Raw genomic sequence first — 16,556 nt, 5'->3', positions numbered from 1 at the left:
CACGACCCTCTTGTGGAGCTTCACCCCTCCTCTCCATGCCATCACTTCTCTAACACCCATCTCCCTGAATTGGTCTGCTGTCCGGTGGTGATTTGGGGATTTGTGCAGGAATCAGCCTGTAGTAGTGGTTCTGTCTGCACCATGAAGCTGAGGCGGCCTCACTGGTCTGATACAAATACCTCTGTAGTTTTAGTCCGGCATGGACCAGGTGAACCTCCAGGTTTATGTAGCAATTCCTATCTTGAACCATGAATGTACCTGTAGACCCTCTACAGCATTAGTCCCTTCTAGTTTCACTCCCCAAGTGTTCACTTCCTTTGGCTGTCTGTTCAGCCAGTAACCCTCTCTTTCTGTCTTTTTCGCTTTCTTTTATTCTTGCTTTCTTTCTTTCTCGGTTTTTCTATCCGGCTTTCTTTCTCGTTTTTTCTTTCTTGCTTTCTCTTTCGTTTTTCTTGCTCTCTCTCTCCCTCCCCTTCGCCCCAGGCAGGCTACTAGGCAGACACTCATTCCCTCCAGCAGAACTGACAGACACCACCCCAAGTCAGACAGCAGTCCTTTTAGTACTCTGCGGAGCACCACCATCTTTGATCATGAAGAACTTAAAACTGAAACCAAGTGGAATGGTGTGGGCCCTACTTGTATACAGGTTCTAGACTCAGGATCTAAATCCACTGTCTCGAATGTCATAACCGGTTTGGGGGTGGTTCTCTTTTAGATGTCCTTCTCAGGTTGCATGTAAGACGCAGCCTTTGTGTAAACTAATGCTTCTTCTAGCAGATAGTGCTTGGCCTGTCTTAAAACTAGAGAACATGAACACAATGACATTTCTGTACCTGGCTGCCATCAACGTCTCTCCAACAGTAATCATGGAATTATAAAAGGGCTGGCCTCATCTAGAAACAGACTCGCCTTTAAGAACAAATTGAAGTTACATCCTTCACCCCTACCATCCACCAAATGGCAGTGCTCAGGAGAAGTAATCCACAGACCCTTTCTAACAAAGATCTTAGTGGAATTTCTCAAGTAGCCCTGTGTCCATTCTCCTCAGTTGAGTGTCTTTATCGCCTCCCTCCTGCCACAGCAATGCAGATAATACACGTCCACTCTCTAGGGAAGCTGTCTCCATATTATGTCATGTTAAATCGGGGGTAGCCAAAATGACTCGACTCATTTCAGTACTCGGATCGATACACACAAAGAGCCCTACTATTGCACACGTGACGCACACATGCTACACCTGCACATGATCTACACACCAGTTGCTAGCAAAAGGTGCTAGGTACTCCCATAACAGAACTTTATAAGAGAAGGCTAGTAGGCCACCCTCTCACTGACTCAAGGTCGGGTCACTCTACCAATCTCAAAACAAGGTATGCTGTCACTGCCGCTTTATGTGCAATACCCAGGTCAATGATGGGATGGTAGTTCTCCATCTCTATGAGGGTCTTGGTACCCCATTGAAGGTCACAGGAATGGTCCTGGATCCCGCATAGTCCGCTATGCCTAGACCTCTCCGCAAGTGATTAGTGTGAGGTCAGGACCAAAACGAAAGTCAGGATACCAGATTTGTATGCAGTTGAGCAATCTCGGCAATGGAACACATCTGCATATTATTCATGGGACATCCCCCTTGTAGCCCTTGGGCTAAGTGAGGACTGCGTTCCAAATGCAACCTCTTTGATACCTAGTTGGGTGATGTGGAATCTATGAACTATATTGTTCACCACCCTGAGCAATGGATGGTTTGTGGAGTGTTGTTTCTGGGATCCAAATTTATTTAAAAGTAGGTTTCTACTAGAGGCAATGTTACTGGGACAGAGAAAAATAAAACTTTTCAAGTACCTTTGTGAACAGTCGTTTGCAGGATCTCGCCGCCGTGGTATCACATACTTAGCAAACACAATAAATCTTGCCTCATTCCAGGAGTTATTTTATCCCTTGTGTATTTCCCAGTGTTTGTGGCCTCATTTTCAAGTTGATTCTACAAATCGGTTGCCAAATTAATTGCCTGAATCATCGTCTGTTTGATGGCCTGTTAAGACATGAATGATGCCTCAAGCATATTATCAGGTATCTCTATATTGTATTGGTTTCTGCAAGAACCATTCCTCATCCTCTTTGTGTTTGATACAACACCTAAAGTAGACAAAGGTATGCCCATACATGGGTCCTTTGCTTACTTTGCCCCTGGATCTAAGCTATAGCCAACTGACGAGACCCAATCAGAGCAAAACTGGTCTTGGGTTTCTGTTCTATTGGAAAAGGGTCAAGAAGCGTTTACATATAGCTGTGTCTAATCTGAGGCGGCATAGTGGGCAAAGAAACAGTGGGTTGGAATGCTACCTTGAGCGGTTGCCAGTGGTTCGACTTATTGTAAGCATTCCTTCATCACCTTTTGTGTGCTTCATGTTATTCTTCTTCTGAAGGTCAAATGTGTGATACTTTATCCACGGTCTTATAGCTCCATGCTTATCAGCTATTAATTGTTTAATGTATTTTGCTAAGTTGCAGAAGGAACATAATTTAGACATCTGTTTTGGGGAACCTACTACAAAACCATGGAGGACTGAAGTTGGGAAATGCTCCATAGCTTGGTCAGCGTCTTTGGTGCAGTTTGAAGGCCCAGGAATCACTGTTTGGTCAAGATTTTCTTTACATGATCCTAGTCTGCCTTGCTGAAGTTATACCTGGTGCCTTGTTGATTTCTTTCTCTTTCATCACAAACTATGACCATTAGAGGGTTGTAATCTGAAGTCCGCAAAGATGGTTTCTAAATCTTTACAGTAGAAAAGATGTTGAGAAGGAAAAGTCTCTTGCATGGTGACAGACTTGCACCCCTGCCCTGCTTTCCCTAGCTGCAAGGATATCCAGGACCCTGGAATTGATTTTTCGTCATGGGTAGACAAGAATAACAGGCCTGTCTCATGGTAAAGCGGTCTTGATGGACTAGGAGGGGCGCAAAAAAGCTATACCCTTAAGGTACTAGAGGGCTACAGCCCTTAACTGGAGTCAAGTAACATGAGCCTTATGGTAGTGTCATGCTTGTCTTTTGGTTTATAGTTCTCAATAGTGTGAGCAGACCTTTCCTCTGTATCATACGAGTGGGACCTACTGGCCCATTCATGTAAAGTTCTGTGACTGTGTACTTACTCACCCTTTGTCTACATGTATTATGTGTTGTGCTGGAGACCTTATGATACTTGTATGAGCATGCTGGGATGTGCATGTACGCCTATGCATGGACCATGACAATGGGGGACTGTGGGTTCTATTTTGGAAATACAGGGCTTGAAGTGGCTAGGAAAGGTGAATATTGCAACCAACTGACTGGAGATTGTATTGCTAACATTCCTGAGGTCTGTAGTCTGAGCACACACTGAATGAGGAGGAGCAGAACATCCTCTGTGCACATCAAAGGCATCTTAGATTCCAGGAAGAGTTACTGGGCAGTAGGACCTGTGCTGATTATCAGGGAGATGGTGGGACTGACGAGTTTGGCACTGTGGGCCAGGCAATTGTGATTGCGAGGAAGGCTTAGGCCTTTGAACCTTTGTGAGGCGTTTTAGTAGAAGTCAACAGCAAGGTGTGATCCCCAGTTACTCCAGTGGCCTGTGTTGTGGGTCATTCTGAATTGGAGCCACTTCTGAATTCGGTTGACTGTCTTTGACAGACTGTGGACAGGATAGAGGACTTCAAAAGGGCTTGACATTCGTAACCCACATTTGAAAGGATCAAACACTAACTCAAATTTTTCTCTGGAATTGGTCTATAAAGGTGGGAACATGAGTCCCATAAGTGGTTCACTGTTCAACAGGAGAGAAGATCACCAAAACTTCCCACTAATGGAACCTGGACTAGAGACCAAGGTCTTCTAGACTCGCCTATGGGTAAGGGGCCATCAACCAGGAAGTCAACATATATTGCCCTGAGGCTGAAGCATCAGCCGTCTGCCTGACTGCCAAGAGCAGTGGACCCTGTGAGGAGGCGTAAACACCTGGAGGGAGCGAGGGAGTTGGACCTGCATGGAGCGAGGGAGTTGGACCTGCAGGAAGCGAGGGAGGTGCGTGGACCTGCAGGAAGCGAGGGAGGTGGGTGGACCTGCATGGAGCAAAGGAGGTGGGCCTGCATGGAGCGAGGGAGGTAGACCTGCAGAAAGCGAGGGAGGTGGGTGAACCTGCAGGGAGCGAGGGAGTTGGACCTGCACTGAGTGAGGGAGGTGGGTGGACCTGCAAGGAGCGAGCGAGGGAGGTGGGTGGGCCTGCAAGGAGCGAGCGTGGGAGGTGGTTGGACCTGCAGGGAGCGAGGGAGGTGGGCGGACCTGCAGGGAGCGAGGGAGGTGGGCATGCATGGAGCGAGGGAGGTGGACCTGCAGGGAGCGAGGGAGGTGGGTGGACCTGCAGGGAGCGAGGGAGGTGGGTGGACCTGCAAGGAGCGAGCGAGGGAGGTGGGTGGGCCTGCAAGGAGCGAGCAAGGGAGGTGGGTGGACCTGCAGGGAGCGAGGGAGTTGGACCTGCAGGGAGCGAGGGAGTTGGACCTGCAGGGAGCGAGGGAGTTGGACCTGCAGGGAGCGAGGGAGTTGGACCTGCAGGTTCTCCACCGTGCAACAATCACTTTTCTTCTCCAGCGGGTCATAGTGCAATCTTGTGATGCCTTAGATTATTTCTCACAATTAAATGTGTCGGACAACTCTTAGGTCCTGTGAAACGATAAATACCGTAAACTGGTCTCAGACAAGTTTTAAAAATGGTTCGAGTTCATAAGCTGCAAGCGTTTTAATTCTTCTATAAATACTATTCTTCTTTAGGATGTAGATGTTATTGGTCGTCGTGGATGCATGGCTGGTTGTTATCTTTGCAATGAGATCGACTGCTGGTTATCTTCTACGTTGTTGTCACTAGTGGATGTATTTCACTAACAGTGTTTGAAAATGTAATCATTCAGTCCTCCCAGCCTGACTGCCTTTTCACCGGGTGTAAATGGGACTTTAAATTTGTAGATTGGCTCAGTTTGCCCGTATAACATTTGTCTGGTGCTCCGTTTTAGTTTCTAGCTCGGAGTTGGCTTTATACACTGTGGTCTACTACTTTTATCTGCTTGTTTGCTGCCTGCTCTCAGACTTCACATATGTTGCTGGATCTGTGTCTCTAGCATGTGAACTTTGCTAGGATGTATGCGTTCCTCCACAACAAAAACATCTTGGTTGGCCTGGCAGAAAGCCGAGGAGTGTCCTAGGTTCCATTAGTGAGTGACCCGGTCAAACATGACCAATTACTGTCACGGATTGCGGATCTGGGAATTCAAGACACACGACTTTGGCCTGGCTCACTTCTTTTCTTAAGGACCGCTCTCAGAGAGTCCAGTTAGCTGATTTGGTGTCTGATCCAGCCACTCTTTCATTTGAGGTACCTCAGGGCTCTGCATTATCGCCCCTCGTTTTTAATGCCTATCTGCAGCCCTTGATCTCAGCGCTAAACCAGATGGAATGCCAGATTTATAACTATGCCGACGACACTCAAATCATCATCCAGATTAACAGCTCACCGACGGCTCATTTAAGGATGCAAAACATTTTAAATTTACTGTCAACTGGATGTCTGTGAATTCCCTAAAGATCAATCCAGATAAAACTGAGGTACTGGCCATCACCAAAGTTTCCGATCCATGGTACGGTCTCTTCTGGCCCTTTTCCGGAACCGGCCGGGGCCGTGAAAAGTTTGGGCATCAACATTGATGCCAAGCTATCCATGACACAACAGGTGTCGCCAGTTGTGGGAACCTGTTTAGGCATGTTGAGACAGCTGCGGAAGCTATCCCCACTTCTTACCTTTTCCACACTCAGACGGGCAGTCTCAGCAATGATACTGTCGCGTCTGGACTATGGCAACTCCTTGTATTCTGGTTTCCCGCGACAACTGTTGGCCATATTACAGGTTGTTATGAATGACGCGGCCAGACTAATTTTTAAAATGCCGAGACGAGTACACGGCACTCCTCTGCTATGCGAGCTACACTGGCTCCCGGTCAGGCAGAGAATTAAGTTAAGTGCATTACACATAAAACCATGTACGGCCAAGCCCCAAGATACATCAAGGACCACCTAGCCAACTATGTCCCCAGTAGGGCGCTCCGGTCAGCAGATGCTAGCCTACTGGTCTTCCCCCCCCCCCCCATTTTAACCTGTCTTCCGTGGGAGGGAGAGCCTTCTCACATCAATCCCTCAGGTATGGAACAGCCTCCTGGTAAATCTACGCAAGGAAGCGAACCTCCTTCCCTTTAGGAAGAAGCTGAAGACTGTGCTTTTCTCAGAGGCTAGGGACACTATTTAGCAGCCGCCCTCCCACACCAACCCGGATAAGTTCTACCTCTGGCAGCGCTTGGAGACCTGTGGGTGATAACGCGCTTTATAAATTACAATTACAATTACAATTACATATAGTCTTCCTCTGCAGTGGTCAGAATCTAGCCTGTTCTTTTTGTAGCTTGATGGCAGTACTGTAGGCCAGAGGGCCTTTATTTATTTATTTAATGCATTTTTATATAGTGCGGACTTTACCCAAAGGTGTCAGAGTGCTGTACAATAGAACCAGTTACGTTACATGAGAGAAATGTTACAAAATAGAACGTTACAAAAATAAAAATAAACAGGAGACTAGAAGAGGTAGGGTAAAACCATAGATGTCAAGAACACAATATCAAACACAGCAAGCAAGGGTGAGGAATGTGCAAGAAAATATTCCAAATTTACAATGATGAACGAACTTCCTAGAGGGGTCTTAGAGTGAAGGTATTAGTTCTTTAGTTCAATAAGGTATTTATGGCGCTCTGACTTTCAGAAGAACTCATGCAAGATAAGATGTGTTTCTACCTTTCAACGGGGTACGGTGGGAGTATTTGCTAGTATTGCAGTGTTTCAGCACAATTCTTGGTATTGCCCTGCACCTCGCAGTAGCCCAGTCTCTGTTGCATTGAATGGCGCCTGCATGCTTTGCAGTTTTATTGGTGGGAATAAGCTGCATTTGGATTCCTCAAAACATTATGGCTCTTGCCAGCAGGTGGCAGCATGACATCACAGCTGCTAGTAGAGGGATATCTGCCCATTTAATAGAGTGAGCCGAGGTTGAAATAAATTCCCTGCCCAGAGTCTCGCTTAGGAGGAGAAACCTGATGGCTGCAAGTTGAAGGGAAGTGATCCCCTCCAGTTCCAAATCACCTCGTCTGCGAATTTCCAGCAACCTGGAATCTACAACTCTTCAATGGATGCAACAAAAACTAGGCTGGCAGAATGTGCCTAAACCTACGCTAAATGGAGCCCATCACACCTGCTCTGAGGGCTCTGCACTGCCTATATCTCTATCTCGGGGTGAATTTGAAGATCCTCTGCACCACCCCGAAAGCCCCATATGAAAAGGCCCAAAAGGCAGACCTAAGGTAGCCGGTCTTGCACTGCAGCTAGAAACCCCCGATTGTCTCCTGCTAACATTATCGAACCATGCTCATCAGTTGTGGCTCACCGCCTAGTAAGTAATGGAGCTGGTATGGAGCCCTACTATTTTTAATGCACAACCATCAAGATAGGTTTTTAATGTGTCGTTTTAGGCTCAATTTGTTACATCACATTTTAGCTTATCCTTCAGGTTTTACGGTGACAATTGAGCAGAAGGGTGCCTGCGGCTGCGACAATAGGTCTCCGCAGGACACCCTTCATTTTGTACTACTTTGTCCTTTTTATCGAACTCCCCGTCGCAGATTCCTTGTTGATATTTTAAAAGAGGCTAAAATTTGCCAAGCCAAGAATGCCCTAATCTTTTTACATAAGGCTACTGATATGCGTACCCTGTGCTCTATTGTAAATTTCTTGAAAGTAACAGCAAGACTTAGGAAAACTAGAGACTGAGTAATGATGCATGAATTGTGATATGTTTTTAATCTTTTAAACTGTTTTTAAAGTGGATCGGTTCAGAAATGTAAATATTTTTTTTGTATAAATGTATTTTTATGGTGACTTTTGGTCATCGAAATAAAGATTTACTGAACTGGTGGGAATAAGCTGCATTTGGATTGCTCAAAACATTATGGCTCTTGCCAGCAGGTGGCAGTATGACATCACAGCTGCTAGTAGAGGGATATATGCCCATTTAATAGAGTGAGCCGAGGTTGAAATAAATTCCCTGCCCAGTAACCAGAGTCAGTAGAACCTGATGGCTGCAAGTTGAAGGGAAGTGATCCCCTCCAGTTCCAAATGACTTCGTCTGCGAATTTCCAGCAACCTGGAATCTACAACTCTTCAATGGATGCAACAAAAACTAGGCTGACAGAATGTGCCTTAACCTACGCTAAATGGAGTCCATCACACCTGCTCTGAGGGCTCTGCACTGCCTATATCTCTATCTCGGGTTGAATTTGAAGATCCTCTGCACCACCCCCAAAGCCCCATATGAAAAAGGCCCAAAAGGCAGGCTTAGGGTAGCCCGGTCTTGCACTGCAGCTAGAAACCCCCGATTGTCTCCTGCTAACATTATCGAACCATGCTCATGAACATGTATGAAACTCGGTGGCTGATTATTGGGGGTACATGGGCCTAAACTGAAACACCCTCAGCCAAACCTTGAAATCTGAATAATCGCATTTTTCAGGAAACTCCTGTAAAGTGAACTATTCACGTACGAATGGGCCTTCTCAGTCCGTCAGTTACTAGCATCTCCCGAATTGATTGGATGCATTCTCCTCCCACATTGTATTTCTTTTTTTGACGGTATGATTTTCTTACTTTCCTTCTTTCACTCTGAAGTAACTAAAATGTTACATTCGTCACAGTACCAACCTTCAAAATGAAAAAAATATACAGTTTATTTGGAGTCTTCCCAGTTTGGGTTCCCCACAATGACTACGCCACACACGGAGCTTAGTATTACACATCTTTATTCTGCTGTGTATAACTGCGAACTTTGCATTCTAAATCAAACGTTCATGTCATTGCGCTTTGACACCTACATCACAGCTCTACGGAATCCATTGGGACCCGAAAGTCATAAAATAAGCAAGACACTCCATCCACTTCTGGTAAATATATATATATATATATATATATTCAAGGTGGGCCCGTTTAAACAAACAGGCGGAGGTCTCTCGGGGTAGTTTCAGGACAGCCTTTATTCGATCAGCACAGCATTATGCATTTTGGCTATTCTCGCCTTCCTCAGATGCCGCTGAATGCAGGGAAATACTTCACCTCCCCACTTTTGAATTGTCCAGCTAGGATCCCAATATATATATATATATTTTTTTTTTTAAAACACACACACATTATATAAATACTTACACACACAAGTAAGTTAAGTTACTTCAGTCAACCTTTTTGGGGCTTTAATTATTCAACCTGATGCGATTGCTGGGAGCTGTCATCTTTACTGTCAGAGATTTTCGAAGACAATGAAGAAGTAATATCAGTCATCGAGTTTTCAGGTTCACTTTTTTTTTTCACCATCATGATAAAACAAACGATGAATCAAAATGGCAAAAGCAGAAAAATCTCTGGTAATAGACTTTCCAGGACGCTGTCATCATATGTCCCTTGGTGGAAAGAACGTGGAAAGGTGCAGAGTCATATTTTCTCTTTTGTAGTTGGCGGGCGATCACTAAATTTAGCAACATAGGCTTTCATTTTTTCTTATTAACCAAGTACTTCATCCTTCTTTTTTGTTGGTCCATTGAGGTAACTTGGTTGTCATTGCTCTCCTAAACATCAAAGTCGCAGGACATTTGCCTGTGGTTGAGTGAGGTGTTGGATGATAGGCTAGTGTGGTGGAATTCAAAACAGTTTTTAAACCGAGCCTCAAGAGTTGCACACTGTACTGCTTTCATTAGCATATTCCTAAAACGCTAAATGAGTCCATTACTCTTCTGATGCTTTGTGTTCAGGTTATCCAGGGAATCCTTGAATTCTAGACTGTCTAGCAGCGGGCCAATATCAGACTTCAAAATACCTGGAATGCCCCATGTTGCAAAAAATGCAGTCGAGTCTCTCAATGACTAGCTCATGAGTTGTGAATGAGATCTTCTATTAATGGAAAATGTGAGTACTCATCCATAATTACCATCAGATGATTTCCATTATTGATTGAACAAAAGAAATTGATGGCTATTTTTTTCCCATGTGTGCTTAGGTAGCTCTGACAAAAGTTTATGTTGAGTAATTTTTGTAGAAAGACAGCTACATAGATGACAGGCCTTGAGTTCCTTTTCAAACCTCATCTAAATATGGAAACCAAACTGGATCTTGTAGAGCTCCTTTGGTGGCAACAATACCATGATGTAATTTGTGAGCCACTTCAATTATCTTCTGTCTCAGACTCTCCGGAATTAGAATTCTTGACCCTCACAGTATAAGTCCTTCCTGAGTTATTGTTGATAGTTCATCTTTAACATTTTTGTACTTTTGGTATTCACCATCACTGGTGAGAGGTTGGGCGTGTCGGTTGCACGACTGATGTGTAATTATATCTTTCAACTTCAGCATGTCACTATCATGGCCCGTGGCAGTGACGATTTGGGCTAACGCTATGGCAGCTGACATATTTAACTTTACAATAAAATTAATGTAGACTTCAGCCGTCTTGAATGAAGTACCTCGACTTTGTATAAGCACTCTGGAAAGTAGTCAGCAATGTTTTGATCCTTCCCTGGACGCATCACAAAGGTATAATCATACTCTTGTAATCCTAGTCCCCATCGTTCAGCGTGAGGAGGCATCTTGGCTTTTGGATCACCAAAGATAGTCGATTAGGCTTTATGATCTCTTACCATCGGATCACAAGCCCATGCCACGGCTAAACTTTCTTTCTCTGTTTATGAGTAAGTACGTTCTGTCTCGGACAAACTTCTTCTGACATATTCCACAATAAACCTTTGAGGATGGGGATGTCCACTGTGCTGTGCCAGAGTAGCACTTAACCCAACTCGGCTAGTGTCAACAACAACCTCTGATTAAATCTGTGGATTTAAATAGGCCATTTCAGTAGCAGTTTCAATGACTTGTTTGATTTGTTTTTTTTTTTACTTCTCACTTTTTTTTAGGTAATATGCACATCCCTATATACACTTATGCATAGGTTTCTGTCAGTTCTCTTAATCCATTGGTCTATCAGGTGTTTTTTACATTTCACTCCTGCATACCACTGCATGCAGGGATGATTCAGTGGTCTGCCCCCTTCAGCCATTGACTATCTTCACTATCACCTTAGCTGCTTTGGAACGTCCAGCTCCAGTGCTGAACGTTCCATTGCGCAGGTGCAGCTGGAACGTCCAACGGCCGACGGCAGCACTCCCGAGGTAGTGGTGCCGTCGGCCGTTGGTATAGGCGCAGCACTTAGGAGGATAAGAGTGAGGTTATTTGTGTACATCTGCCTAAAATGTATGGTGCTATTGCTTGTAGGAATTCGTTTTTTTTTTTTTTTTTTTTTTGCAAACATGGATGAAACTTTAAGACAGCAGGACTGGTACTGTTTTATACTTTTAAAATCTTCATGCCGACTGCATTTGTTTAAAAATAAATAGAAACATCTCGACCTTCTCTGGCTAAACCAAATGCCTTTTCCATTGTTTGTAATCAAGTGTGGAATTGGTACGGTTTCCCACTTTGCTCTGTTTCTGGTTTAAGATCTTGGTTCTTGATTTGGTTTAAAACTGTTCTGCCCAGTTGCTCATGGACTGTACTCTCTCATGTCTCTTCCTCTTAAACAATATTCTTCAAATTGACTTCATTGTCTTTTGTAAGCCGTTAAAGACAACAAAGGGCCTCTTGTATAAATGTTCTACTTCCTGTTGCATCCTCCTGTGGATGTTTGTGAACTGGGAGCCTCTGAACCTGTCTCAGCCTTCCCACTTTTCAAAGACGGCTGTCTGCATTACTAGGTTGACCATTCCATGAATGCAGCAGTCTACAGAGGACCTCCTGCTAGAACTCTTTTTGGAAGAAGAACAGAATCAATCTGAATATTGCTACATCTACCTTAACAAGTGGGCTCGATTCCTCCAGGCACATCCGTGGCTGATTCCCCTGGTTTCTCCTCCGTACCGGGCCCTTCAGCAGGTTGAGCTCCAACATAGCGCTTATACCTGCATCTGCCTGGTTCGGGTTTGAGTCCTATCCTTCTCTGGGTGCAGGCTCAATGAAGCTTGTCTAGATGCAGGACTCTACATCTTGGAGCAGGGCAGTTGTCTTGGTGATGCTTTCTGCGTTTCAAGAGGACGCGTTGCTGTCCTGAAGCTTCTTCTACTCGAACTCTCTGATGTTCTTTATAGGACAGCCGCGGCTCCTTGTCATTCCCTGTGTGTGTTGGGGTTTTAATGGCTGTTTCACAGATCGTCGTATGTTCGGGATATTTGCATTCTGCCTTAGAAAGATGTGTAGCCCTTACGGAGTCCTGTGTCCTGACTAATTGGTCTTCCCACCGTTTCTGATTCTTAAACTGGATATATTTAGTTTATGAACTAAAATGGTGTTGGAGATCACTGATGTTCATTAGTTTCTGCAAAATAAACAGCTGCCAACTCGGGTGGGATATTTTTGCGATTTACCATTTTTATATTATATTAGTTCTACTAAACACACATAATATTCAACGTACTAAGTTTTCTGAAGGAACATGTTTGCTTTTTTTCTTCACCCAATTCTTTTATTGATGCTTTATCCCCACATACCAATCGGATTCCAAAGATTAGTCCTTCCCACTGACATGCAACCTGGCATGTGTCTGGACATTTGAATCCTTCTCCTACAAACCCTAGAATTTTACATCATAAACTTTCCAACATATATGAAGGACTCTCCCACCTCTGGCTCAACAAGTTCCGATTATGTGGCTAGTATGTTCTCTGTTTCACTATCCATGTCCCTCCTATTCTATATTAATTAAATTGCTTCGACATTTATTTATTTATTTGCAGGTTTGTACCGCGCTGGCATCTACTCCCGGAGGAGTATCTCCGCGCCTTTGGCCTCTACAACATAATTTTAGAGAAGGACTGGTTTAGCAGCTATTCTAATATTGGAATAGGAAGGTTTTCAGCATTTTTCTAAAAGGGAAGTGTTCTGCACATAGCCTGAGAGATTTAGGGAGGCTATTCCAGAGGGAGGGTCCTGCTACAGATAGCACTTTAGTTCCATGTCTGGCTTTTCTTGCTCTAGGGACACAAAGAAGGACATAATTAAGATATTTCGATACTGAAATTATTCCAGAGAGGTTCTCTGCAGTGATATGTTGCTGCAGAATGTAGTTCACATTGAGAACCAGTACCATGATTGCTAGCTTGCTACTTGAAAGTTAGAAATTTGGTATAGAATTGTAATGGTAGAAGAGCTATAATTGTTTCTTTAATTTGTTGGTTGCAGGAAAACAGCAAGGAACTTTAACCCACCAGTTTGCAAAGCAGCTAAACTTTCCATAGTAGAGGTATGTCGACATGATTGTGCATAACAGTGTTTGAATGTGAGTAGAAAGTTTGTACGTGGTCTTTGAGTAATTTAATTTGATAGCAACGTATAGAGATAAATTGGAAGTGGTGGCAAAGGAGCCATCCCTATGGTAAAACATGGCCCTAATGTGGATGAGAGTATCATCTTTTAAAGAAAAGACTTTCACAATTTTTTTTAAGGATTTAGGTAGCCAGTTGACCAAATAGTTAGTCTTTAAGCTAACAAACAGACCACAGGAACAGCAGGAGATAACTGTATCCAGTTGATTGCAGACCCTACCAATTATTTTGTACAGTATATTTATATAATCGGTATGTAGCACTGATAGTTGCTCTTTTATAACCTCTCTCTCCCTGTCTATCTATTGCTCCCCCTTGTTGTTACTGATGCAATCACAAATGTAAATAATCTTACAGATGAGATTATATAATATTATCCATACGGCCATGAAAGAGACCACCATGAACCTAGTATTATTCATTGTTTGGAGTATATTATATAAGTTGTGGTTTTAGCTGCTGTGACTTATGGAGATAAATATTGTGAGGTCATAAGTATTGCATTCGATGTGAGAGTTGGATTGCAATCCTAACCAGGACAGTGATTTTCCGATTTTAATTTGCAACCATAACTCCACTTTGACTTGTGTTTACTGGGCATGCGCTGTGTGTGTTGCATGCCACACCTGTAGAATTTCAGTGGTTGTGTACGTTTGAGCCAGAACCATAGCTCAATCTTTAACTGTGGTTTTATCATTACTTTTTCAAAGATTTTTTTTCATAATTTTATTCCCACCCAACCTGCCGTGATTTGCCTGCCCCTGATGCATATGACCTTTCACTCTGCACTGCATAGTTGGTCTCAGTCTGCTTTGCTGCCAGACTGTACTTGATCCATAATGGAATGCCAACTTCCACTGTACTTGGCCTTCACAGCATGGCCACAAGAGATTTTAATTTGGTAGCCAGCAAATCAGTGTGAGTTGGTCTGTGCCTCCAATTTGTGTTGGCAGATGTAAAGCGGTTAACTGGATTTGTAGGCCCCTCAATCAGTGGGAGGTCGCATATGTTGCAGAATAGATTTACAGCAAACCAATAAATACACACTTTCTGATTGAAATTCTCCTTTTCTTTGGTGCAAATATTTTCAGCAGATTTTGCTGCAGGCATGAGCAAAAGTTCATGTGGATGCTAAATGGAAAAACACATTTTTTGGGCCCCATTACCTCTTTTTCCCTGAAAGGTACTGCATGAATTGGCATGCCAGACAGTAACTGACCATGCCAAGCGAACACCAAATTTTATGGAAAAACACATATTTTTTGGCCCCCATTACCTCTTTTTCCCTGCAAGGTACTGCATGAATTGGCATGCCAGACAGTAACTGACCATGCTAAGTGAACACCAAATTGTGTCTCAATCTGCTCATAGGGACCAAAGCTGTAGGCAAATCAAATTAAAATCCCTTTTCAGTGATAAGTGCAGATGTACTATATGCGGTGGTAGCTGCCACTGTTTAATATAAATATTTACGCCACAACAGTGAAAATAAATGCGGCCCAATAATACGTTATTTGGATTTCAGTAATAAACGTACATTCATTACTTTAGTGCAGTGGTAAAATTTGAGTTTATCAAAAAAGTATGGAAAAATTGGCATGGAAAAAGTTAAATGCATTGCCTCACAGATTGCATGTAACAATTACTTTGTTCAAGTGCTTAATTTGAGCCGAGGGTAGTCTGTGCAGGGCACCGGCACTTAATTATTTGCCCCGGATTTAGTGCCGGTTAACCACATGGTGGTGCTGTCTGTCTAATTTTGAGATTAGCACAACAACAGTATTTAAAAAGTCAATATACATTAAGAAAGAATAATATCTGTTCCTCACACCATTATTATATCTTTGTGCAGCCTGGAACAGCCTGAATTGTCACACTAGTGAAAGTGTGAAGGCTAGTAGTTGCGTTGGTATTGTCAGTGTTGGCAGGAACAATGGGTGGTGCATGCTGCAGTCAGCTCCCGTGAAGGGCCCTGGCACGTACTGTTTTACAAATTAAGCACTGCTATGTTCTCAGTAGTCGGGGTCGCTTCAAAGCGATTTTACAGTACTGCACAAATTATACCTTCTACTCTGTTTGGGGTTTAATATTGTCTGTTGAAACAAGTGCACTTGAAAAATACGAGGGCTAAAAACATATGTGCAGATACTTTCTCAGCTGAATCATGACGGCCCCTCCCCACATTCTGAAATTGTAATAAATAGTAGGTTATAAATATTCTGCATAAAATTAATACATATATTAAGCTCTGCCATGAATAAAGGCCTCTGCTCGCAAGATGATGCATTTTTCAATGTATGGCTATGCAGTTACCATGTATTTAAATCGCTGGAATGAACTTGATTAGATTTGCTCTTATGACAATTTACCATTTTTCGTAGTTAACATTTAATTTTGGGATTTATGATTATTTATCCTATTTTCTTAAAGGTTGAAGAAATCGTTGATGTGGGAAGCTTTGCCCCTGAAGATGTTCACATTCCCAGTATCTATGTCCATCGTATAATTAAAGAGGAGAAGTTTGAGAAGAGGATAGAGGTATGCGAAGTCTAATAATTCACACATGCATTCACTTTTACCATGTAAAATAGTATTTCTATCGTACCTGATGAGGAAAAGTAATTAACTGTATGTATCATGAATACTAGTCCAGTGAACCCTAAACATGCAGTTTTTGTAACAAGAATAAAGTAATCTTGGTTTCCTTATTTCAAGTTCATACATTTTAAACTAATGGAGCTATATCTTTGCCCCGAGGTATTTTTTGCCCTTTCTGTGTCTTGTCTCTTTTATCGTAGCATTTGTTTGACTCATTTATAGCACTTGTGAAATACAACTTTAGATGACTGCCCGAGCTTAAGGACTCAACACAGGATATACATACATAGTGGAGGATGACTCGCCCATTGCACACCAACCTACACTACTGTGTTATCTGTTGGAGCTCTGTGTTTCGACCACATGTATTTTTTGCCTCATTAGACTAGTTGGCCTTTTATGATGTATAGTAGTTGTATGTGTCT

The 16,556-nt window shown here is 43.2% G+C and overlaps 1 protein-coding gene across 1 annotated transcript in view; it reads left to right on the top strand.

The window, feature by feature from the left end:
* The window catches only part of OXCT1 (3-oxoacid CoA-transferase 1), a 460,447-nt gene that overhangs the window by 216,691 nt on the left and 227,200 nt on the right, over positions 1 to 16,556 (top strand). Inside the window, exons 7-8 of the mRNA XM_086960586.1 lie at positions 13,391 to 13,451; positions 15,964 to 16,071. Of these exons, the coding sequence (XP_086816712.1) occupies positions 13,391 to 13,451; positions 15,964 to 16,071 (169 nt within the window). The remainder of the gene's footprint in view (positions 1 to 13,390; positions 13,452 to 15,963; positions 16,072 to 16,556) is intronic.

This window comes from Lissotriton vulgaris, chromosome 3_1 (assembly GCF_964263255.1).
Source record: "Lissotriton vulgaris chromosome 3_1, aLisVul1.2, whole genome shotgun sequence".
NCBI classification, from domain to species: Eukaryota; Metazoa; Chordata; class Amphibia; order Caudata; family Salamandridae; genus Lissotriton; species Lissotriton vulgaris.
Note: the sequence above shows the minus strand (reverse complement) of the source record. Positions and strands in the feature narration are given on the sequence as shown.